This window comes from Larus michahellis, chromosome 6 (assembly GCF_964199755.1).
Source record: "Larus michahellis chromosome 6, bLarMic1.1, whole genome shotgun sequence".
Classification (NCBI taxonomy): Eukaryota; Metazoa; Chordata; class Aves; order Charadriiformes; family Laridae; genus Larus; species Larus michahellis.
Genome location: NC_133901.1, coordinates 50,850,031 through 50,876,471, shown reverse-complemented (window position 1 = coordinate 50,876,471; position 26,441 = coordinate 50,850,031). Strand labels below are relative to the sequence as shown.

Genomic DNA, 26,441 nt, shown 5'->3' with positions numbered 1-26,441 from the left:
GCTCCTGAAGTTCTAGTTACACCTTCATCCACACTTCCTGCCTGCAACTGGTGTTGGGAGCCACTTAAGCCACCACCATAGTCCAGCTTGGATGCATTTCGGTTGTCATTTAGGTGATCATTCCACTCTAATGATATAGTTTGGAAAGCGCTTCAAGGTCTCACAGAATGAAAGGTGCCTTAGAAAATAAAGGTTTTCTTTGTTTACCCGCTGGGATGTCTTGAGAATAGTTGCAAGTGAATCAGAAGCTTGAAAAAGGCTGCATTCAATTGCCACAATGCCAATGCCACGATGCCAATAAACCAACTTTATTAGGGGTTAATAACATTCCTCTCTGCTAATGTTCCCTCACATCGATGCAGAATCATCTCGAGTTAGTCTCCAAACTATGCCTTGCAAAACAGAATCACTTTTCCATAAACTACATCACAACATCCAGAATCAGCCTCTAAGGCTTTGGGAATGAGAAGCATGCCATCCACCTCAGTTATTACCGGACTTGTCTGTTCTTCTGCTGCTTCTATCCTCCCTCCTCTCCTTTTCCAGGTCTCTTTTTAGAACTAGGAGCTCTGATCCCCACCTGTGCGGAGCAAGTTTGAAATAGTGATCCATTTGACAGTCAGGTGGAAGAAATTAACTAGCACGGCAGTTTTTTTATGGATCTGAGGCGATGGGATAAGCCCAAAGTTATTTTGACAGCTTGTGTTATTTAGAAGCTAAACTGTTTGTGTTCTGACTGTGCTTTGGGAGAGTGTATTCCGTCGGCTGAGGGAAGTACAGCTCTCATTCGGGTGTTAAGCGTTCCTCTGCCCTCTCGTGGCACACATCGGAAGTCTTTAACATTCAGGGCCTCACACTAACGGAGATATCCGCCCGTGCTATGTCCGTTCTCCCGGTGGAGATCCAGAAGGGTGTACCGGTGCCGCTCCTGCTGCCAGAGGGAAGCAGGATCATGAAGCCCGGGCAGTTTCATCACGCCGTTCCCGACCGGCGGCCGCTGACAGTATGGGCCTGCGGCGGCTCTGTCAAGGCGGCCTGTACACCACAGGCCCTGAAGCACGGCTTAACACGGACGAGGCCCCGCATGCCGAGGGCTCACTGCGGCCTGTGGAGCCCCGCGCTGTGCGGGAAGGCCCGAGCGCGCGCTGAGGCCTGATGCGAGTCACCGGCCAACAGGGGCGGACCCATGAGCTGCCCGGGCTAACGGCGGGCCTGCCAGGAGTCAAGATGGCCGCGGGGGCGGGTCCGTGAGGGGGCGGGGCGGGGCGAGCCGCCTCATCTCGCGAGGGTTGGGCAGCGCGCGGTTTTTGCTCTCGCGAGGCGGGTAGGCGAGCGGGCAGCGCGCGGGTCGGGCAGCGCGCGCAGGAGTTTGGCGGGGCGCGCGGGACCGCCTCGCGCCCACAACGGCCCCGGCGCGCGGCCATGCCGGCCCAGAACACGGCGAGCAGCGGCGGTGAGAGCCGGTGGTTGGGGGGCCGGTGGTTGGGGGGCCGGTGGTTGGGGGGCCGGTGGTTGGGGGGCCGGTGGTTGGGGGGCCGGTGGTTGGGGGGCGGTCGGGCCCCCCGTGGTCAAACCCCGTGGTCGTTGCAGAACCGCTGGGAGCGGAGATGGGGGAGCAGGCGGAGGCAGCGGTGATCACGCCGGCCATGCTGAAGGAGGAGGAGCAGCTGGAGGCGGCGGGGCTGGAGAAGGAGCGGCAGATGCTGGAGAAGGTGAGGGGCGGCCAGGAGGAGGTGGGCGGCGAGACCCCGCACGGCAGCCGGCGCCGCCTCGCGGAGGGACGGGGGTGCCGGGGCCGGTTGGGTTTGTCGGGACCGGGCGGCGGCTGGGGGCCGGGGCCGGTGTCCTGCGGCTCCTTTGATTTACAAACAAACCAACGTGGGGGGCTGTTGAGGGGCGGGCGGATGCTGCGGTTCACAAGCGTCTCTGATCATCCATGGCAGGCCTTTCTTTTTAAGGCTAATGGTGGGCTCTGGCAGTCAGCAAGAAGCTTGCTGCGTTTTATACACGTTTAAGTTTGCAATGAGAAGATCGCCGCTTTACTTTTGTCATCCCGAGCCTAAAGATCCAAGATATCGTGCCTTTAAAGTAGGCTGATTTCAGAAAGGGTAGTATGTTTACATTGTTCTGAATTCCTCTCTGAAATATTAAAGGCAAGATTTTTCTTTTCTTTGCGTTTTCTGTGTGTGTACATAACGTTTCTCTTCCTCTTTTTCCTCCTTATTTTATAAAACCCACCAAACAAACGACATGATTAGAGCTCTGCAGGACGCTTATAAAAATGCCACTTATCCTTTCCAGAAATAAGCCCGGTTATGCGTTTCTTTTGGTAGCAGGTATTAGTTTAGGCAGCAACAGCATCAAGCAAGTGGCCTGGCTTAAAAAGCGTCCCGAAAAGGATCGGTGTCATGCCATCGCTGGCATCACTGCCGGGAGAAAGGTACATGTAATCATCCTGAGAGTTGGTGCCTGGTTTGTGTACTTCTCTCTGCTTCTGTTGCAGGAGATACAGACTGCTTTCAGGAAATGATAAGTCCCTGACACACACGACATGATCATTACGTTTCATTTCTCTCTTGCTGTGAATGTTTTCATGTGTTGGTATTAGGCGTTGGTTGATACTAACCAATCTGTTTTGTAGAGAGAACATGAAAACTTGATGCCTCTAGACCTGCACTCATACAAATTATTGAGGTATCAGAAAACTATGTAAGGTATTGTGGTTCAGGCATAAGGCAATATAAGCTTGAAAGAACTCTTCTCTTAAATGCTCTTCTGGGAATTGTATTCTAAAGAACTAATGCTATTACTCAAAGTACTTGAGAAATCAGGGTTGTTTGTTTCCTGTCTTAAAAGTTGAAGTGTTATTCTAAGGGCATGAAAAATACAATTTCTAAGGCCTGGAACTAACTTTAATTACTCTTTTTCTTTTTCCTAAGAAAAGTTGTGATTTATAAAGGTGTGTTTTTAGACTGCAGCATTTTGTGCTACTGTAGTTAGAAAATAATACTTTATTCTCCCAGAAGTCTCATAATCTTCTTTCTTGCAAACAGTAAGTCATGATAGAGTCTGTCTGAACTTCTCTTCAGGTATTCCTTGATCAGACTTGGAACTAAAAATTTGCAGGCAATGCTTTTGGAGGGTAAGGAGGAAACCCTTGTAGAGCAAATTACCTCATTGCACAGGAAGTATTGAGAAAAGGACTTAGAATTTAGTTTCTTTCACAACCAACCACTTCTGTATCAATGCTATAATGTGATAGGGCTGGGTTTTTTTTGTATTCTCTTCATTTCTTGAGAATCCATAGAGCTTACCTATAGCAAGGGTATCTCTCCACTGTCCTGTGTGCTTCTGTCATGCTTTCTCTGTGCAGTTGGGCCACTCAGACCAAGGGAAGTCACTCATGTCGTTAAACCCAGGTTTACTGGCATCCTGGGGGTAGTTGATGTTCTTGAAGCTTCTGGGTTTTTTATGCTTGTCACTTGGTGCAAAGCCCAATTATGGGCCCAAGATTTGTTCAGCAGTTCAACAAAGGAATCACTTATTCTTTCTGTGGGATGATGGCAAAACACCACTATGCAAATATGTAAGATTGGGGAGTGAGGAAAGAGAGTGGCAAATTCTTGACCTTTTCGGTCAAAAAGGGGCGGGGGGAAATTCCCGCTTTCTTGAGGCTTGATGATTTGAGTCAAAGGACAAAGTGGAGAAACCATGAGTTCAGTGCTGTTTGTTGTCTTTGAGTTTTCTTTTTTCCCCCTTGACATTTTCACAGTTGGTCAAGGGAACAGTCCTTCAGATTGACCAATTAATGTAAGGATGCTGTGTTCACTCCAATAAAAAGTGAGCAATAGCAATTTGCTGAAAGATGTAGTTCAGTTTTAATTATATTCTCTCTTGGCATTGCCATTAAGGGTTGGTCTTTCTTAGCTCAGGTACTTTTCATCTGAAGGAAAAAATCTGGATTGGGGAGAGCAGAAGCAAATAAAAACTGTATGGAGAGTCAGGGGAAAGCAGTCTCTTCCCACAGAGAACTTGTGGAGATAGATCTTCCTCTCATAAAAGAACATGGTGATAGCTACCTGATAAGAATGACGTAGAGTACTAATTGTGGAAAATAAATACGTGATTTCTGGGGAGAGAAACATGCTACCGCTTTCCTGTGTTATACAGTTTGTCCCATGATTGAGCTAATACCATTTTTCCCCTGCCTGTTAGTCTGTTTAGCTTTGGGAGATTCCCCTGCCTTTCTGTCTTAGTGTGCCCTTCCCCCAGTGTTTCTTGTGAAGGCAACGGCATAGATAAGCATCTCGTAAAGCTCTGCATCTTACCTTGCTGGGCTTTCTCTTGGAGATGCTAATTTATGCCTTTTTACTTGTTTGATATCTCAATCTAACAGGCAGTGTCAGGTGAATGCAGACTGGTGAATGCTTTTTTACTTTTGGAGGGAGTCTTGATCTAGTTTCAAAGAGTAATTTGCAAACTTCTAAATGCACAGCCTTGACTAATTCAACAGAAGTTACTTGTAAAAGCCTATGTGGGTTTTGTAAGCAAAGCAGGAAGTTAGTGTTTTAACACTGGGGATTGACCTGACCTCTGTAAATTAGGTATGATGGATTTGTAGCTATCTAAATATCTTGTTCATAATGAAAAAAACTGTACCTTTGTGCAAATGGCACATGGAGGCATCCCAACCAATACTTGAAAAACTGTGCTGAATTTTGCCGGGTAGGTGGATTTTTCCTCACAAATTTTCCAGGCTTCAAATAAACTTAAATCTAATTTTGCTCCAAATCTATAAAATGAAGTTGAGGTACCTTTTGAGCCCTTCGATACCTTGTGCTACACTGCACTGGAGGCATGTGTTTACATACACAAGTGAATGCAACTCTTGGTTTCTTTCATCTTATAGCACTTCATAGGTACATGTGAGTCTATACACTCACAAATCGTAGATGTATAATGACTGGAAGGGAAAGGTGTGGGTGTGTGTAGTTATCCCGGAGAAAAACCCTTCATTGTATTACAAGTATTAACTCTGAAGCTTCTATAAATACTTGGCATCTCTTTGTGTTGGCCAGGCTCGCACTTCTTGGGACAGGGAGTCGAGTGAAATGCGCTATAAGAGGCTTCAACATCTGCTTGAAAAAAGCAACATCTATTCCAAATTCCTGCTAACCAAAATGGAACAGCAGCAGCTAGAGGTAGGTGTATTCTTGTCTGCCGTGGGTATTCTTAAGATGGGCTGCCATGTGTTTGGTTTTGGTTTGTCTTTTGTGTGGTTTTTTTTCCCATCTTGCTGTTTGAACTGAAGTAAAAATGCTGTTAAGATTGCAATAATAACATGAAAATCTACAAGAACTACTGCCCAGGAATGAAGCAGTGCTTTGCACAATATTCAGAATTTATGTAAGTTAATAGATTGATCAAACTGTGAAGAGCATGAATTATAACTTAAAATCACAGTGTAAAGGTGGCACTGATATCTTTGCAATTCTTCTGTTGGCCTGAGTGCTAGGAAGAGAAAACAAGTATTTGAAACAAGAAACAATGTTTAAGGGAACTAGAAAACCTGGAGGGAGGATATAAGATACAAAAACTTGACAAGTAGGAGCCTTTTTGTGCAGTTGTGCTGCCTTTGTTGTGCAGCCTTTTTGTGTTAGTTACTGAAGGCTGAGGATGAGATATGTCTTCAGGATGCTAATGTAGACCTCCCTCAAACAAATTTATAAATTACAGTGATCTGAGACCATGCTGTTCCCAAACAAGAGCTTCCATAAAATGATTTGACATATTTTGTTTCTTTTAATCCTTGGGCTGCTGAGTTCATGTCTAGCTTTATCTTGCCTTTCTTAACTGTACCTTTATGGACAAGCTTGGAAGAGTCTACACTTGAGAGAGAGGGAGAATCTTAGGAAAAGATCCAGTGCAACAACATTCTCATAAAAGCAACATTGACAGACTGCAGGAACCTCCTTTCTAAAATACTTTTCGAGTTTAACTGTCAGCTTGAATTCATGGTTACTGCATTGATAGAATGTATGTTTCAGTAGTTAGTCTTGCTCCATCTGATAAATACCAGGGTCTTTTGTCTCTCTTTCCAGGGTCCTTTTGCTTTCAGCAAGTAGAAATAGTAGATGGAATGAATCTTAAATTCTTCAAGACATGAAAGCACTTCTTCATTAAAGGCATTGTAGGCTATTTACATTGCTTTCTGTTCCACAATGAATGCAAGTGGTAATATGTGGAAGTTAAAGGGGAGCTGCATACATGGAAAACTTACTGCAATAGATGTCATCTTAAGGAGTTTGCAATTTGGAATACTTTTGTTGGAGTCTTTCTAAATTAATGTATTTAAGTGTTTAAACTATTCGCTTTATCATTTCAAACTGTATCAGACTAGAGGCTTTTAGTGAGATTGCAAAAACAAAAATCTGTAGAGTACACAGAACTCTTACCAATGTAATCTATGCCTGTTATCACTTCTCTAATGGATAGTTCTCTTGTGGGTGTTACTGAAACATAAGAAATGTGTGTGGTTTATTTGGGGTTTTTTAGGAACAGAAGAGGAAGGAGAAGCTAGAAAAAAAGAGAGAGATGATGTTAAAATCTGCAAAGGTAAGATTAACTAGCTATTTTATGCAACTTTCTGAATAAAAGTCTAACAAATTAGGATGTCAGTTTGATTAAGGTACATAAATTAAAGTTAGATTAGCCAGTATTTGACTTGCAGGATCTATCTAGTATACCATATTTATTTTAATTATAATAAGACTGTATAAAAGTGCTTAAAAAATTGCATCCTATGACAGTCATCTTAAGATGCTTCAGACTGATTTATATTAAAGAAAATGGTTTGAATTTGTCTTGAGGTTTTTGTTTTAGCAATGATTGTTTGTTTAGCCAAGATGCTGAGTAAGTAATAAAGATAAGCAGGAATTTTTTTTGCTGTATTTTTAAAAATTGCTTAATAGTAAAAATGTTTCACGAAGCTTTAAAAGACAACAGTTTGAGGCTGATTACATCTTTATATCTGTCATAGAGATGCATACGATGATGAACTTCTTCCTCTGTTTATTTTCTAGGGTCAAAATCCAGGTGATTCCAAAGAGGAGAAATCGGGTACTGTATTAGCCTTTGCCTTTTGTCAGTACTGGTGTTTTTAGTTTCTTTAATGTTTGATGTGTTGTATAAACTCAAATGTTATCTGACAGGTGCAAAAAAGAAGAGAGGGAGAGAAGATGGGACATATAACATCTCAGAAATTATGTCCAAAGAGGTAGGCCATAACTATAAATAGGCTTGTCTGGGTTTTCGTAGCACAGATTTTAACTGGTGAGGCAATTGATGTGTGACATCTGTATTTTAGAGCAATACATTCTCGTACATTGCTGTCAGAGATTTATCAACCAACAGGCATCAGTAGTCTGTAACATATGACTTCCTTCCAACAAAGATCTATGTAACAAGCAGTGTTGTCAAACCTGTAGAATTCAGATATTATTTTTTTTAAAGTCTTTGGGGAGGCAAGCTGTGAAGAGACTATGTTGCCAGTTGAATTTTCAGTTACCCTTTGTAATTGGAATGCATTCACTGGTGTGTGGCCTTGTTTAGAGTCACTTGCATGATTAATGATGTTTGTATGGAAAGCTTTTTAAAGTATGTCCAGATTCTTCAGTAAAAAGATCTCATGAAATACAAATTGTAGTAGCCTTTAAGGTTGAAAAGTGCATAAGCATAGGTTTTTTTTTTTCTTTGTTTCCAGGAAATACTATCAGTGGCAAAAAAAAGTAAAGTGGAAAATCAGGTATGTTTGCACATATTGTTGCAGTCTAAGTGTGTTAAGCTCAAAGGGAGGGAAGGCTTTTTATACTTTATAGTATCTCTTTAAACTTCTCCTGTAAATAAACATCTCTCTGCTAGATATTGAAGTCCTGAAGTAGGATTTTGAATGGTGCAAGTGAATGCACTTAAATACTTATTTTCAGAAATCCAAGCTAATTTATTTTTTTAACCACTGGATTTGAACATATTTATACTTTATAGAACACCTGTAGTTTCAAAAATAAAGGAAATAGGAATTTACTACGCAATATTTATGCTGGTGTGTAAGACCTTAAGACAGTAATTTTTAAGCATTCAAGCATGGAGATAACAGGTGTGGTCTCTGCTGCTGTAGTTTAAAAGCTACATGCACAGTATGCATTTCTTTCCACCATTCTCTAGAATCTGCTTACAGAAGGGATATAGCTGTATTAAATGCTAGCTGCTATGAGGAAGGTTTTAAGTCTGCTTGCTTTTATGGGTAGAAAATTACAGGCCCAGTCGCTTCGGTAGGTATCACTGCTCTTCAGTTCTAAAGGAGTAAAGAATGCATATAAAGCATTGAAATTTTGCATGTTGGCATGTACCTACATAGTAATGTTAATCTGAAAAATAAATTCTACTCTTGAGTTGACAGTTACTCAAATAAAGTCTGTGTCAGGGGCTGTCTTACTTCACTGCACGTTAAGACAGGTGTAAATTCTGTGATTCTGTGAAATTGGGCAAAAGTATTGGGCTACTGTTAGCTAGCCTTTGATGTGCATTCCACTTGTCACGTCCATGTGTTCTTTGAACTTCTCTCTATAGGATGAAAGCTCTTCTGACAACCTGTGTCCAGAAAACCTTCAGAAAAACGGAGACTCAAATAGCGTCATTAAGGATAGATTGTGTCAAGCTGTACGACACAGTGCCAAGCAATTCCTTGATCCAGTACGGAAATTTAATGGACAACCAGTGCCTTTTCAGCAGCCAAAGATTTTTACTGGTGGTATAATGCGGTGGTACCAAGTGGAAGGCATGGAGTGGCTACGGGTATGTAGCAATTGTTGATGAAACTGAATCTGTTGACGATTGGAAACAGAGATGTGTAGGGAAAGAGCCACTAGAAGACTGTGATCATAGTTGGTACAGGGAAGGTGAAGAGAGAGATAGTTCTTTATGATTTCTCATGCTACAAGAATCTGGTGTTATGAAAAAGTTGTCAAGCAGGAGATATAATGTTTCAGCATGGGGAGGATATTTGTGTTTGTAAATGTTTCTTTAGACTTTCTGCTTGGTGTTCTCCATCTTCAGTTTCTCCATCTGTTTTCTTGTTCAACTCAACTGTCTTTTCAGCCTCTCCTTACCAATACTTTGTGAAACCAGAAGGACCATGCATACTACTAAGGGACAGTTTTACTGTTTCTCTTTCAAGGGTTTGAATACCTAGCCCATAGGTGTTTATAAAGACCCAGTGTCTTGCAGGCCTGACACAGATGCGTTTTCCATTCTCTGCATCTTGGAATCTAACTAGTAACATTAACACAGTGTTTTAAAAATGTTTTGTCTTTAGCTATTGAAATAAAAAACTAAAGAAGCTTGAAATAAAGATTGCCCACATACATATTTAACTTTTACCTGGTTTTGCTTGCAAGCCAAATAAGAGCAAGTTTGCTTTTTAATTATCAGAGCCAGATAGAACTAATTTTCTGCTGCTACTGATCTCATATTACCCTTAGGTTTTTTCTTTCTTTTTCTCTTTCCCTGCCAAGCATATGTATCTTGTTCTTACAGGCTGAGGCTGATCTCATGAGTGAGTGGCACTGAACTCAAACATTCTGTTCTGTGACTGGGAAGTTCGTAGGGAAGACAGGCCTATTCTGTGAGGGGAAAACACAGCTCAGTGATAATAACCACCTTTATGAATAGTAGCCAAAGTTATACAATACAGTAGCCACAGAACACTTTCGTGTCTGTCTGCTCTTTTGTGAGAAGTTGCTCTGTCATTTGTCAGAATGGGCAGTGTCTGCGTAAAGAGCTTTTACTGGACAGCTGGCTGTGTTCCTCAGGAATTGCACCTTTTTCCTACGGTGAAGCAGCTGTTCCTGTAGAAGCTACTCGAACAGATAAAACTGAAACATCAGCACAATAACTTGGTCTCTTAGAGGAGGGAGCTAAGGGAATTCTTTGCAGCTGGGATGGGTGAAGATTTGAGTAGTGTGAGTGGTACTTGCAGTTGAAGTGCTTTTTTGATTATAACACTAATTTACATCCTTTCCTCTGTTACTGTTCTAGTTTTTGCTTTCTAGTCAGGCATTTAATGTGCTAGAAGCACATGACATATGAATGTCTGGGGTTTACAAGATGCTTGTATTTATTTTCATCATGGAGAAATCTTACTTGTCTGTAATATAAAATGTGCCTGGTAGAGAGTTTCTACAAGTGTTACATTCCTAAAGGTATTTATTGTTCTTAACGTATGTTGGCTATTTTGCATTTACATTTCTTTTTCTGTGTATGCAGATGCTTTGGGAAAATGGTATCAATGGCATTCTAGCTGATGAAATGGGCTTGGGAAAGACAATCCAGTGTATTGCAACAATAGCACTGATGGTGGAGCGAGGAGTTCCTGGTCCATTCTTAGTATGTGGTCCTCTGTCTACTCTTCCAAATTGGATGTCTGAATTCAAGAGATTTACTCCAGAGGTAAAAGAAATTCTTTTTCTTTTTCTTCCTTAGGTTTAAAAGAACAAATTACATAATTCTTTATTCTAATTCTTTGCCTTAAAACTTTTTCTGTATGGAACATCAGTCTAATTGTAATTGTTTGTGTGGTTACTACACACCGTGTCATGACTTGCCATGTATTTACAGCCTTCTTGTAACAAAGCTAATTATCTCTACTGTCTTCTTTAGCTCAGTTCACCTGACTTCAAAACCTCTTTTTTCAGATTCCACTAATGCTCTATCACGGAGCTCAGCAGGAACGTCGTAAGCTGGTTCGTAAAATTCATGGGCGACAAGGATCACTGCAAATCCATCCTGTGGTCATTACTTCCTTTGAAATAGCAATGCGAGACAGAAATGCCCTGCAGGTATCTAAGTTCTGAAAGCCCTAGGATGGATGGAATGCCTCATCACAATTGCAATGCATTTCAATATAGTGAAAACCCCCCCACATGCAGTCTCTTCAATGAGTGTCCTACTGTAACGTTTATATTGGCATTCACTTCTTTTTTTCCTTGGTAGCAGTGGCTCTGGAATTTTATGCTTAGGAAGTTCTTCAAACAAAATGCTACCCAAAAAGTGAAGTAAGCAGATAGTAAAGCATACCTGCTCTTTTCATTACCTTTCTGTAGGTGATGGTGAGGGAGGCTTGTACTAAAAAGCTATACTTGGTGTATAAATATCATGGTTAACATGGTTTTTTCAGCGAGATGAGTTTCTTATAGGAGTTTTATTGTAATTACCTAAGCTTTCTAAATGCAGTTACTGTGAAGCAGGCGTATAGTATTAACTGTTTGGACTCAGCTCTTCTAGTCTGGCAAAGTAAGAAACAACTGTAAATAAAAAATCATTGTAATGGGCAGTATTAGTCGTATTAGTGCTGCTTGCCTCATCTGGCACATGTTTTGATGGAGTAAAGCTAAGATGTGCTGAAATATCCTTTCTTTTTGTAGCACTGTTTCTGGAAATACCTGATAGTGGATGAAGGTCACAGGATTAAAAATATGAACTGCCGCCTTATCAGAGAACTGAAACGATTTAATGCAGACAATAAACTCCTTTTGACTGGTACTCCCCTGCAAAACAACTTGGCAGAGCTTTGGTCATTGCTTAACTTCCTGTTGCCAGATGTGTTTGATGATTTAAAAAGGTAAGTTGTGATCTGATGGTGAAAACTATTCCCCTTTGTTTTGTTTGGGCGTTATTGTGACTCTTTAATAATTAAACTTGTATCAGCGTGTGAAGAGCTATTTTATGGTATGGTTGTAATTTGGTGTGATTATTTGTTGGTAAAGGCTTTGAAATATGTCTTGCCTTTACACTTAGTTGTTTCAGAAAGGAAAGGAAGTAATTGTCAGTTCTATGGATAGTGGAAGCTCAACTCTGAGCTAAGATAAGAGCATTTGGGGGGAGATGTTTGTCTGGTAGGTGCCTGGTGCTGCAGAAAGCTGTGTGAGGCTGGAAGACATGGGACACATGGGAGCTGGATCCTTTTCTGAAGCAGTAGGGGGTGAGGTGGAAGAACACTGCCAAACCAGTCTTTAAACTAATTTTGGAAAAAAACCATAGACTAGATTGAATGTAATAGATCATAGTGAGTATTCCAACTAATACAAGTATTTTTACCAATCACTTAAAAACCCAAGCATTTGAATTGACAGGGATATTTCAGAAATACCTCCTGTTCACCTTGTATTCATGATGAATATTAGCGTTTTGTTTTTCTTAAATTGCAGGATAAGAGAAGAATAGTATACTTAAATAATGAAGAATAATAGCTATGAAGTAAGCTATTCCTCTTTTTTTTGCTTTGTTTTTATAGCTTTGAATCCTGGTTTGACATTACCAGCATTACAGAAACTGCTGAAGATATTATTGCTAAAGAAAGGGAGCAAAACATCTTGCATATGCTACATCAGGTTTTTTCTTTTTGTTGTTTTTTTCATGGTTTATTTCTAACATTGATGATTATTATGAAGTGTGTCAAAGTCTTGTTTGTGGAGCTGAAATGCGGGCCTGAGGCTTTTGTTGCGGCACTTCTAGACTTCCTTAGACTTTTGGTTGTTTGGTGGTTTTGGTTGTTTTTTTTTTTTTCAATCTTTACAGCCCTTATAAATACCGAAAGGAACAATGTACTTCTTTCATAATGATTCATTTTTATTCTTGGAACTGAGTTGAGTTTAGTCCACCTTAATTGCAGTTGCTTACTTCTGTTTGCCAAAAGATTTGATTAGTATATTTATTTTACTGAAAGATAACTTTGAGGGAATTTATGTAACTTAGGTGTTGAACAGAATACCTTTTGACAAACTAGTTGTATAATGTGCCTGTCTTCAAAACCAAATTAACACTCACAACTTTTTAAGGGGAGGTATAGAAGTAAATGCTTACAGAACTATCATTTTTCCATCATAAGCTGGTGGTGAGAGATATAAATAGTATCTTCTAGGTATAATTCTCGATGAAATTTATTACTTATTTCGGTTAAAGGTTTGGGGCTTTCCCAGAATAACTTGATTTAAGAAATATAACAACCAAAATGAGGTGTTTGATAATAAAATTCCTTCCAGTTAATGAAAATTATTTGAAAGGTCAAATTATTTCAATAATTTGAAAATTATTTGTAATGTAGTTACTACTGCACCTTTATTAAACACTTCAAAATTCTTCAAATGTCAGTGGATGTGGTGTGTAAACACATGCATTACCAGCACATGCGTAAAAGTTTTGGAGTAGCATCCATATTAAAAAATGAAATATGTAACTCTGCAAATTATCTCCCTTGCTTTAAATTGTCAAAATAACATTATATCAGTAGACTTGTTTGTGTGTTGTTTTTGTGGGTGGTGTTTATGTTTTATTTCTTAAATTAGCCATGTTGAGAGCTTTGAGTAATTTTAACACATCTGATCAACATTTCAGATTCTGACACCTTTCTTACTGAGAAGACTGAAATCTGATGTTGCTCTTGAGGTTCCTCCTAAACGAGAAGTTGTGGTGTATGCCCCACTGGCAAAGAAGCAAGAAACTTTCTATACTGCCATTGTAAATCGCACCATTAGCAAACTGTTTGGAAATAATGAGGTATCTTCTGATAGGGATGTTAGAAATGTGCTTGCTATTAATGGATTGTAGGCAAAACCACATTGGTATTGCTTTGTTACCATTGCAACTTAACCCACTTTTTGCTTAAATCTTTAGTCTGATCCCACTGTTTCAATGGCAGTTACTGTGACTGGTCTCAGTGGACGCAGAACTAACACAATATGAGTGTAAACACATTCTTGATCACTTGTAGCCTGTGGGGGAAAAGGCAACAGGTTTCATAGGGCTGACAGTTTCTGCTGTAAAATCGGTAAGGTACTAATGCGGTCTTTAAAAATCAAGCAGAAGCTTTCAAAATCTGCAGTTATATAACTTTAAGATTTGGGCTGCATTTTCCTACTTAGCAAAGCTTACAGCTGCTGAGTCTAAGTGGTGCATGATGCATATCACTGAGACCTCTTTTCAGTATTGAGAATTCTTGGGTCAGCATAGGCCTTTGAATCTGAAGCTGTCTGCTGTTGATGGCAACATTATCCTTTCCCACAGGAAGAAGTAGTTGAGTTGAGTCCTACAGGTCGGCCTAAACGACGTAGCCGAAAACTGGTCGATTATTGTGAAGAACATAACGGTTCACCTGATGACTTGGAAAAATTGATCAGCAAAATGCAAGAGGAAGTAGAAAAAGAGAGGTACCTGCCCTAAAAAGAGCCTTTTTTTTTTTAATTTTTATTACACTGTCTACCTCTTAACTTCCTTCTAGAGCTTTGCTTATTCAAATTGATCAAGAAGAATGGCATTTTGTAATTCACTGTCCTTGTAGCTTTGATCTGTTTCTTTGCCTTTACCTAGTATTTGCTGGGCCATGATAGAAATGATTAGGCTGTACCATCACTCACTGAATTACAGTTACAGTCAACTAAAAGACATTTTACTCCTAGACCTGTCGCCTTTGCAGGATCTAGCAATAAAATTGCTTCTTGAGTTCTTGTTTTCATTAGTCTTAGGTAGGTCCTGTGACAATAGTGCTGTTGATAATCCAGAAAGAGCTAAAATGTCGAAGTATGAAATGTAATTCCTTTGGGCTGCTAAAACATTTTGGTAGTGAAGAACCTCAAGGTCTAAGATGGTGCTGGGTACCAGCCAAGGAAGAATTGCTTCATCTTAGTTAATTGGTAGTTGAAATTTCATTTTAATAGCTTAGGTCCTGGCTACAGCTAGCAACGAGGGCAAACAGCTGAAGACCTTGCCTTATTGCTAGGTTTTGTAGGCTTTGCAAGGTTCATGTAAACCTTTGTCTTCAATGTCCAGTTACGTTCACAGGTATATCTTTCATTGGCTCAAAGACAGGATAAGGGATAATGCTGGTGTGGTAACTACAGTTAACTAATAGGTTTTTGCAGAATTACTCAGAAATACTTGAAGCAAAGTTTGGGCTCAAGACTAGAGAAAAGGGAGGAGTGGTTTCCTCGCTAAACTTTGTAAAATATGCAGGCTTAAGCTGAGGCCTGGAACCCAAAAGGCCAGCACAGTTATTGCTGTTTTGGTGACAGGTATTGGTCACTTTCTGGTGATTAAAATCAGAGTTGAGGTTCAGGGCTGAGGAAGCTGAGGAATTACCTTTGTTCCTGGTTTTGGCAAGGTCTGTTGGTGGTTGTAAATTGCTTGGGAGTCCCTTGGGCATAAGGAAAACTAGATTAATCTTCGGGCTGAAATGTACTTATTTTGTTAGATTTTTATTGTAGTCCAGTGTACTTCGCAAGAACAGACATGCAAATATTTTGTTTGTATTAATTTTATGGTATGCGTGTATCCCTTATGTTGGAGATGGTACTTAGATGTGGAAGAGCTAAATATCTGTATTTGTTGTGGATCCTGCAATGTGTACATGTGGCTGAAATGGGATAGGAAGAGAGGTGAGTTTGGAATAGCTTATGTATTGTTCCACAGGAGATCTGATCATTTGTTCTAGAGAGGGCTTGAGTCTGTTCCCTTTTCTGATGGGTGACTTGAACAAGTTGTTTTTTCTGCTTCTGATTACTACTGACTGCCCTTTTGTATTTTAAACCAATAATGGCAAACCCTTGTGCCTTTGGTGCCAAGTGTGGCACTAAAAGAAGTTTTTTCTGGTAATGGCTTTACTAACTATCAGTGATTTTGAGGACATTTGACACAGTATGTGAACCCATTGCTTGATTTTGTCTTTTATTTTTTTTCTCTTCAGTATCTGTAGCATAATAAGGTTGACGCTTTCTGTACTAATAAGATGACGTATCTTTTCAAGGCCAGTGGTAGAAGTCAGCATTCCCATGGATTCAGAGGTGAACCTTAAACTGCAGAATATCATGATGTTACTGAGGAAATGCTGTAATCACCCCTATCTTATTGAATATCCATTGGACCCTGCTACACAACAATTCAAGGTACATATTGTCAAAGTACTAGGAGAAAAATTATTCCAGGTACTAAAAAGCAGTAGACTGTGAGCCATCAGCAGTTAAGAATGACCTTTTCAATGTATTTGGCATATAACTCCCCATAGAATTCCATCAGTGTGACTGAATCACTGTTTGAAGCTTCCTGCAGCAGCAGTTGCAGACACCAGTTCAGCCTCTGTGCCCATTTAGCCTTTACATAATGATGCTGTAGTGTTCTTCATTATGGCAGCACTTATCTGCTGGGAGCAAAGTTAATGAATTAAAACAGTAGCTGGGTTCCATTAACTCAAAGTGTTTTAGCATCTGCCTCAAGCTCTCCTCACAAAGGTTAACTTTTAAAACAAAAAATGCTGAACTTGGTGAACTGTTCATAACATGTTGCAGGAGATGCAGTGATAACTTTTAAGTGTGAGATGTTGAAGGGCTGAACCAAGTTCAATGGAGTTGTCTGCTCAGAGGGTACAGCATCCTTTCTCTTCCCTAAAAGGGAAAAAATCCAAATTATATCACAAAGGCCAGCTGGTAGTTTAATCTACACAAAGCAGTTGGCAATATAGGAAAGTATGAAGGAATTTGAATTGAAAGAATCTTGAAAAACTAGAAGTTGCTTGCACGTTCTAAATGTCAGTTTGTGGGCATGTGTAGTCATGTTTCCTGTTCAGTGAATGATAACAGATTCAGCTGCACTCAGGAGCAAGGTGTTGAAGTTTATCAATGTAAAGTCAGTGCATGAAAAGCAGATAGTCCAGTCTGGGTGACGAGGGGAAATCAGTTAATGTGTAGAAAATGCAGACTGTTTTACAGTTGACACCACTTGCAGGAGCTCATACCTGCTCAGGAAGATGGATTAGGACTTAGCGAGGTGGCTGCTGTATGGCTCAGACCTGAGAAGTTTCTAAATAGCTGCTCTGAGTCCATAGCAAGAATCAGATCTAATAAACTCTTGAGCAAAAGAGGAGTGTAATGTAGCAGCGTGAAAACCTGTTTTGTGAAATTTTGTGGCCTGATGGCCTGATGTGTAATAACTTATTCAGCAGTGTTTCCTTCTGTCCAGTAGGTGGAAGCCTTGTGCATTAATTACAAGGTGGGAAAGAAACAATGTTGCATTTCCATGTGGAAGAATTAAAATCATCAGGGTTTCTCCTTCCAGAAATGGGATGAAAACTGTCTAGGGTTTTTTTTAAGTATATGGGCATATGAAAGGGTGGGGTTTGATTTAGTTTCATCATGATTTAATTGATTCATTGCAGTTTGCTAAAATTAGCATTGCTTCCAATCTTAAGGCTTTTAGTTAAAAAGATGGTACAAGCTTGTTTTCTGTGAGAAGCTTTCAGACAGCTTTTGTTGGTGCTTCTGAGTCAGGGAAACCTTTTGGTATCCTTACATCCTAATATATAATTCCCCTCTCCCCTGTTCCAAGGTTGATGAAGATCTAGTAAAGAATTCAGGCAAGTTTCTACTCTTGGACCGAATGCTTCCAGAACTGAAAAAGAGAGGACATAAGGTAAAACTAACGATTTTTGGGTGTGGGGGCCATAGTTGTCTCCTTACGGCCCAAAAATGGTACTAAGGAATCTTTCTGGTTTTTTAGGTCTTGTTGTTCTCACAAATGACTATGATGCTTGATATTTTGATGGATTACTGCTATCTGAGAGACTTTAAATTTAGTCGATTGGACGGCTCTATGTCCTACTCGGAGAGAGAAGAAAATGTAAGTAGATATACATGCCTTTTGAGCCTGCTAGCAAATCCTGCTTGTTCCTGTGACACTGGAACATGATTTTACACAGCATTTAGCCTTTAATAGGCAAAATACATCTATGCTGGAAATTGACATCCTTTCTGTTGCTTTAGTATCTGCAGCTCAGAAATACTGAAGCAATGAAATGTGTTAGTAACCAATATCTTGGGGTATGCCTAGAATGATGGGTGCTCAAGTACTCTGTTGCTTAAATGTAAAGTATAGAATATATCTAGATTGTCGCAGATGCTAATCCCAGTTTTACCCTTGCATGTATTGTTTCCTAGCAGCCAGGGTGTGATGCTAGCATCTACGGCAGCATACTGCAAATCTAATGCCAAATAAAGTGGATTTCCAGGAAATGAGTTTTTGTACTTTAGTAGGACACCTGTAACTTCAGCCCAAAATTGCATGTGGATTTGTTCCAGTGCAATCCTTTGTTCTTGCATACTTTTAATGGTTTCAGATAACCACAGAATGCCTTACTACTGAGGCATATATTTATCCTAAAGAGCGGCCATGCAGGGTGGTTCTGGAAAACTACCTCTCTGAGGGTTTGCAGGCATGTAAAAGAGCAATGCCTATATGGAGGAAGTACACAGGATGTATCCTAGGGGCTGTGCTGCAATTGCCATCTGGCCTCCAAAGTATGCACTAATGTTTATGAAGATAAAGAAAAACAGTGGCAAATGACAGATTATCTAGCTCAAGTTGTGCTTCCTTCTGCCCCATTTTTTTTTCCTGTACCACAATGCGGCTGACGAAAACCAAACCCCTAAACCCTTAGGTTGCTGCTGTTAGAGCTGATTCTTAAAGAGGAAAGGCTAACTAGCAGTATGTCAGCAAGCTATAGTAACTTCTAATAAGCTGGTAAAATTTTGTACTACTGGCTTGTGGGGATTTTTAGGAGTTGATTGTGTGCCTACCACAATGTGGTATGGGTGCAGGATGAGAGAAGTCTTCCAGATCACCAGTCTAAGTTCAGGAGGGCTCTTCGCAGCTCTCTGATTAGCTGATGGTGCTGCAGTTGATGTCCAGAAGAGTCCAGGGGATATGGGGCTTTTAGAGAGATTGGATAGCTGCTTCCATCTGGCAGTGGGATGATAGTTTCTTTGCTGTGACCAAAGTCCTGAAAATTACTAAACACTTCAGTTTTCTTACCAGCATGTCAGTGGTCAGACTAAATAGACTAGGTTTTGACTGGTGTTGCAGACCTGGCAGGAGCTCTGCTGACGCTTGGAAACATCTTGCAGTGAAAGTAGGCTAGATGCTGAGTAGGAGGCCAGAACATTACTCTTTGTTTTGAAGTAAGAGGAGGAGGTATACAGAGTGTCTGGAAGTTGCAGTTAAATTGGGATCAGTATTTCAGATTGTTGCTTTAGTCAAGAATTCGATACGTTTTTAGGCTCTGCCAACTTGGACTGTGCTCATCTTAGGTAGGTTATATGGAGGTGAATGTGATTTGGGCTGTACCTTGCTATAGTCTTCTCCACTCTGTGTGTTAGACATCTCATTGACTGGAATCATTAGACGAGAAAATATAATTGCTTCACGTTTTGGTCTTGTCCTGTCCTGAATGCGTGCAATGCTGCTAAAGCCTTAGTTTGGCCTCTGACAGTGTATGCTGTATTTTATCTGTGTTTATCTTTTTAAATACAAGTCTGTCAAAACATTAGCTGTGTTGTGTTTGATCCATCTGCTGTTTTTTAATAGACAAATTCTCTTCCAGATGCATCAATTCAATACTGACCCTGACGTCTTCCTGTTCTTAGTGAGTACAAGAGCTGGTGGCTTGGGCATTAACTTAACTGCGGCAGACACAGTCATCATATACGATAGTGACTGGGTATGTTGACAGACTGTTAACCTAGTGATGTGTCATAAAATGCTTTCTCTATTGCTGCTTTTGATAATCATTTACTAACCCATTATGATATAGACCATTTCTGTAACTTTAATGAGGTGTTACATGAAGATAATAGTAAGTAGTATATGCAAACTTGTTATATATGAAATACGCAGCCTTATTTGAAAAGTCCTAGCTTATCAAATGCAAAGTTAGAGTTGGTTTCCAAAGCTAGCCTGTTTGCCCCTGAGTTACACTGAAAGCAGGAGGTTTTTTTCTGTTACTGTTGAAGATACATTTCCTTCTTTCAATTTGTTATTTAAGTTTGAATGCCTCCGGACCGTCTACAGGTTCCCTCTTTCGAGCAGCCGCCATGCTAGTACTAGCCCCTTGAATTTCCTCCTGTGACTTGCCATGTGTGTTTTAGCTAGCTAGGATTCTGCTGCTCTTGTGAGTCTGGAGACTGGGAAGAGGAGAGGTATGGAAGGAAATGACTGAAGATCTCTGCATCTTCACTTTATTTTAATAGCCTGCTGTTTGCATGACTATTCAGCTTCAGGAAAGCTAGAGCCACTTCAAAAACAGCTGAAAACTTTTTTTTAATCCCTTTTCTTATCCTCCAACAGAAAAACCTACAAAACTACAGCTAACACCCTCAGCTAAATTTGTGATACAAAACATGTCCATCTGTTGAAAACTGCAGCACGTAGTGCAGAAGCAGTCCGAGCTAGTTGGGTTAATCCAGCGGTGCACCTACAGCAGCAGAGCTTGTCATGGATAAGTTTAAGAGTAAAGAGATGTAGAGTTCTATTATGCCATGGCTGCCCTGCTTATTGCTTCCGCTCTGACTCTTGGAGCTCACTATTGAAAATGTTGTCTGTGGTATGTCTCTTAAAAAAAAAAAAGTTAATGGTGTAGCTAACTTGTTTCTTTTATGGGCTCAGAACCCCCAGTCGGACTTGCAGGCCCAAGACAGGTGTCACAGAATTGGCCAGACAAAGCCTGTTGTTGTTTATCGTCTTGTGACAGCAAATACTATTGACCAGAAGATTGTGGAGAGAGCTGCTGCCAAAAGGAAGCTGGAGAAACTGATTATCCACAAAAGTTAGTATCTTTCTCTTAAGATTTCCTGTAAGCATGTGTTCCCTCTTTAAGTCTCAAGAGAGAACTCTTACTGGTCTGTGTTGTGACTGCTTTAGTATGTTTTCTTAAATGCAAAAAGCTTCATCATCCCAACAAGTTTCAGAATGCATTCTTAAACACACTGTAGGTAACTTCTGCAGCAAATTAAAGAAGAGCACTTCTAGCATTTCTGGAATCAACATGTTATGGCTACTTCTTTACTAGTAGGTAGGGGAGAAAAAGAGAGGGGATGGGACAGGGAACCTACTTGGAAGAAATATAGGTAAAACCAGGCAACAAGAGAGCAGAGCTCTGGGCTTGTTGGCAGCTTGTTAGCAAGATGCTAGTTTGTTTGACCCAAATGTTTTTGGACTTTAAGCATCAAAAATGCTGTGGCTAGATGACAAGTCTGAGTTTATTATCTTTTAAAAATCTAATTAACCAGAATATAAATGGAAAAGCAGGTAAAAAAATTCTTATTGCTTGCAGTTTAAACTGCTCGTTATTTAGTGCAATATGCCTATCTAATGACATCTAGAGCAGTGTGTCACAATGTGAAGTTTAGTGATAGATTTTTCCAGTTGCACTAGTAAACTTCCTTGAGTAAGGAGTGTTCCTATTAAAATTGGTGAAATGAGTAGAGAATAGAAAGTTGGTTTCTGGGGGGTTCCTGCTAAACTTCGTTGAGATGGCAAATCCTGGAGCTGTAAAATCACTGTAAAAAATCTCAGCATCCTGTTTGCATCTGTCCTTCTGAATTTAAGAACATTATGTTATAACCATGGTAGAATAGTCCTGCGTGAACAACTAAACAGTGATGAATAGAACAATAGTCCTTGATTTTATATGCGCAACAATGGTGATTATTGTTGTGCTCTTGATTGTATATCTGGTTGTACTCAAAGGTCTTAAAGTGATTGGGTTGAAGTGTCTCTCTTGGGGGTAAATTTTTCTTGTTTAGGACCTACAGGAATCTGCTTTGCTTCCATAGCTTATTCTGTTCGTGATATTTGGACAGTAGTTCCCTATAGCATTTTCCAAACACTAAGCTCACTTGAAAAATACAATTCTTGTAACGGGCCTCTGACAATAATTAGCCTCATATTAAACTTTAAAGGAGGTTAGGAACTTCCCTTAGAATATTGGGGGGGCGCAAAAAAAGCATTTTCATGAGGGCATAAAGGGGCAGAAAGGCCACACCTGTAACTGTTTACTGCACAGTGCACTGCTTGTCAAGCCTAAGCTGTGGTTCGCCTTTGGTTTTGAATGATGTTAAGTAATCTTTGTTAGATGCTTCCTTTATTCTAGCCATAGCCTTTATCTTTGTAATCTTATTGCCACTGCTGTCTTGGTGTGACTGCCAGAATTGCCCTCTAACTCTTTGTAGACATATTAATGACTAATTTAAGTAAGAAAAATTTTGTTTTTAATGATCTGACTGTGGTCCAACCTGAAATTAAAACCAGAGGGCAAGATGAGCACATAAAACAGAATGGGCTCGAATAGTAGATGGCTGCCGTATATTATAGTAGCTACAGGAACTGTGACTAGTTGTACTGGAAGGAAGCCAAGTGTCAAGTTGGGTCATGTCTTCAGTTTTGCAATAAGTTGAATAGTTATCTTGGTAACTATTGGTGAATCATTTCTAAATCTTGTAGCTTAGGTAGGGATGTCCCCTCAGGGAACCTTTGGATCCACTGTGTAAATGTAAAGGTGATGTAATGGATCCTCTAATTTTGAATATCTAAAAAAATGTTGGAACTTTGGAGTAGTGGATGTGGAAGGGACATTGCAGAGCTTACTGAAGTCAGGCCTTTCAGTGGTGTCTAACCAAGTAGGATGTGTACAGTACAAGTTCTGGAGCTTAAGAACTGGGATTTGTTGCAAAGCAGAATGCTTATTTGGCATCAGCACCAGGTTACTCTTTCCGTCTTGTGCTTCTGTTTTATTGAAGAAAGTTGCCTAGGAAACTGTATGAGAACCAGTATGATGTTAGCTGAACTAGTAGTTGTCAGACTAAGAGGAAATGATGAACATAAACTTCTATTTAAAGTGTTAAGTGCTTGATAGGGTCTTCTGTATTTTTTTGTGTCGTTATTATTGAAACCCAAGATCTGTACGGCACTAATTCAATGCCATATAGTTCGTGAAACTCTGAAAACTAAAAGGGAGGGACTGCATCACTAATAGTGCATGACAGGACCTGGATCCTGCGTGACGCAGCAGATGTTAGTGGGAGAGAATCCTGTAGCTCAAACCCCTCTGGAACTTGCATCTGACTTGCATGTCACAGAGGAACAGCCAGTCCTTGGATGGAGATGGGAAAAGGTGTAGGGAGGACTTCTGAAACCAAAGCATAGGGAAGAACAGCAGTGTGATGAAAAGGGATCGATGAAGACTCTCAATAAAATGGGTATATGTGTTGATAAAAACTGAGGAAACTTGGCACAGAACAGTAAGCCTTGCCTGTCTCCTTGAAATGTGCAAGACTGAGCTTGACTTCATCCATGCTCAGCTTTCATTAAGTAATAGTCTTGTATAACTTTTTGGATATTTGTGCTGACATCCAGATTTGTGCGTGGATAGGCATTAGCATAGTCAGCTCAAGAAAACAACCTGTCAGGTGTATTATTTTGTCATGTCTGCCTAGTCCATTAAAATGAGGGATGTTCTCTCTGCAAACCACATATCTTTCACGTATTTCCTATCTTGTGGTTAATACTGCTTACTTTGTTTCAACCAGCTTACAATACAAAGGGAACAAACTTCAGCATCCACCATCTAACTTTATTTACAATGTTTTTACTGTAAGTAGAACTAATGGCTTTTCTGCTCTGTGTGTGCGTGTGTGCATGTTGAATTGGTGTTTCAATCAGTTCTTCTGCATACTACAGCTAGAAGGTGAAAGGCCTGCATGTAAACTTCTTGTGTACCTCTGACTTTTTTCACCAGTTAGGCTGTTAGCCTAAGGTGTGTTTACCGTACTAAGGCTAAACAATGCTAGGACTAAAACAATGAAACATAGCAGTAGTTTTGATGTGCAAGAGTAATTAGTTCAATATGTGCATCCAGCGTTGATTTAACAATTTACAGGATTTGTTCCTGTCTCTGTGTACTTTCTTAAAATTTCTCCTTTTTACAGATCAGTTTAAAGGTGGCAAATCTGGTCTAGCACAGTCAAAGAGCTGCCTGGACCCTCAGGAATTAATAGAATTACTGAAATCCAGAGACTATGAGAGGTATGCAGTTTTCATATTTTTCTTGGACCATGAGCTTGTAACTTGCAGCTTGCAAGCAGCTGTCAATAGCTCTTTTGTCTTATGAAGTGGTATGTGGATCTTCATAGTGGAAAAAATGTCCTAGGGATTCTGCTATGTGGGAAAACTGACTTCTATGGAATACTAACTGTTAACATGCTGTTATCTGTATTAAGAGAGATTATTTCTTTCTCAACAGGGAGGTTAAAGGATCTAAAGAAAAAGTAATCAGTGATAAAGATCTAGAGTTACTCTTGGATAGAAGTGATCTTATTGGTAAGTCAGAGTTTTCTTTCAACTGTATTTTTTCTCTTTTTTTTTTCCTGTTCAACAGTAAGTTCACATTTTGTAGGAGTCTTTATATGTAAAAAGTTGCCATAGCTTCCATTGCCTACATCTGAAAAGGGATTCTTTGGCCTCTTTGCTGATGTTTCCAATACCATTTGCTGAAGAAGAAATAACAGAACTTAAACAAAAGTATTCCAGAAAACCACATTCATGCATCGTGTGCCCTGAGCATACTGTGAATGAAAAGCATAGATTAGGAGGTGTTCTGCAAAGCAATTTTCCCTGTAAATTGCTGTAATTAATCAAGATAGAAATTATTCTCAGAAAATATTTATTTCAGCAAACTTGTTTTGAAATTTGTTTTGATACTATCATAATTCAAAATATACTGTTAACACTTTTTGGGGAAAAAATTTGAGCTCTTCAGAGTTACTGTGGTTTGTCAGTGGATCAAATATTGAAAAAAACCAAACGACCACACGAAATTTTTGAGGTTGTCTGAAAGTTCTAGTGCTTGATCAGGCCAACATATTCTAAAGAAAACCTTAACTTTTCTGAGAAAGGAAGAGAATTCTTGTCCAATTTGTCTAAACGGTAGATTTAGTATGCTTTGTTTCGTTCAGTGTCTTTGAGAGATAAGCCTCAGAGCATAGATACAGGAAAAAAAACCCAGTCATTCCAGAATTTAGAAGTAAAAATGATAGCTAGCCTTAAATTAGTGTGATATGTATAGTTTTGAGTAAAATAAATTTGCCTTAGAACAACTGTTGCTATGCTTAATTTTTTTCCCTAGATTATCTAAAGAAATTGTTTTATAAAACTGCTCATTTCAGTTAACTGACTGCTGGTATAGAACATTATTCTTGATGCACTGATAATGTGGTCTGTCTCTGTCTTTACAAGTTCAGTCTATGAAACGATCTGGTTTCTCCTTCCAAGCTGGAGAAGGTGCCATTTATTTTGTGTTATTAGTGTGCATCATTATTTATAATGGTTGCTTATTCTTTTTTTTCTTCTTGGCTATACTAAGCAAAATTAGTGTATTAAAGTTGTGAAAAAATGTTTATACAAATATATTAGTCTAGTGTTATGTACTGAATATTTACTATGGCTAACTGCAGATAATGCTTTAGAAACTGAAATGCCACATCCTACCCCTCTAAGCCATAATTATAAAATTTGATATGAAGACAATACTTTTTCATTAGTTTTATATTCACTGGAAGGGCAATATAGTAATTGCAAGTGCTAAAATTTAGAAAATTGAAATTTAGAAGAGAATATTGCTTAGAGCGGTAATTTTCTGTGTTTCTCCTAGTAACTTCACTAAATAGGCTTACTGCGTTCTGTTTTCTTCTCAGGAAAACAAGACTAGTTCAGGCAGATTTTAAAACTGCTTATCTCCATTCAGCTTTAGCCAGAATGGAATCTTTTTTTTTATTATTAAAGTACAGAACCGAAAAATATTTTCAAGGACAAATCTTCAGTAGCAAACTGTTGATGAAGGAGCAAAATGATTCTATCAACTTGCTTTCCAGATCCAAACAAAAATCCATACAACTTTCAGATCTGCAATAGTAACATTGAAGACACTTCACCTATTACTGTTGATTTTTGTTTTCTTTTAATCCTAGATCAAATGAAGACCTCTGAAAAAATGAAAAAGGAAAAAATGGGTGTCTTCAAGGTCCTAGAAGAATCATCGGATTCCAATGCAGAATGTGTGTTTTAATGTGCAGGTATGGCCTGTAGTCTTACAGGACAAAAATAAGACTGACATCAGATCTTCCAGAGATGTCACTTAGACGTACCGGTCCTTTATGCTGACTTTGTTAAGGCCTTGTACAAATCCCTCGTGTTCTTGTGGTGAATTTTAACATGTGCTACAGTATAATGCAGGTGATAGTTTCATGTTATTGCTTTGGTAGGGTCCCATAAAAAATTAAGAAAATGAGCATTTGCAGCTAGCTCTTTTGATCAGTGGTTAAAAATGGAAAATTTGTGTTTAAAAAAAATAATCTTCCTGTGGAAGTCCTAAAACACTTTTTTTCATATAGTGTCAATTATGGTTTTATTTGGAAGGGAGAGAACGTGAGCCTTTGTAACAGCCACTTGTGTAGCTTCTGTTTTTAACTTCAGCAAAATTATTTTGATTAAATAAATACCTGGTTTGTCCTAAA

General features: G+C 39.5%; 1 protein-coding gene across 1 annotated transcript; it reads left to right on the top strand.

Moving 5' to 3' along the window:
• Positions 1-1,315: 1,315 nt before the first annotated feature.
• HELLS (helicase, lymphoid specific) lies at positions 1,316-26,441 on the top strand. The gene is made up of 22 exons (XM_074592227.1): positions 1,316-1,453; positions 1,591-1,712; positions 5,079-5,201; positions 6,556-6,615; positions 7,083-7,119; positions 7,212-7,276; positions 7,763-7,804; positions 8,629-8,853; positions 10,324-10,506; positions 10,752-10,895; positions 11,481-11,677; positions 12,350-12,446; positions 13,450-13,611; positions 14,119-14,261; positions 15,854-15,992; positions 17,428-17,511; positions 17,599-17,718; positions 19,478-19,594; positions 20,539-20,698; positions 23,859-23,955; positions 24,173-24,249; positions 25,896-26,441. Exons 1-22 carry the CDS (start codon positions 1,423-1,425, stop codon positions 25,991-25,993), a joined length of 2,523 nt encoding a protein of 840 aa, XP_074448328.1. The 5' UTR covers positions 1,316-1,422; the 3' UTR covers positions 25,994-26,441.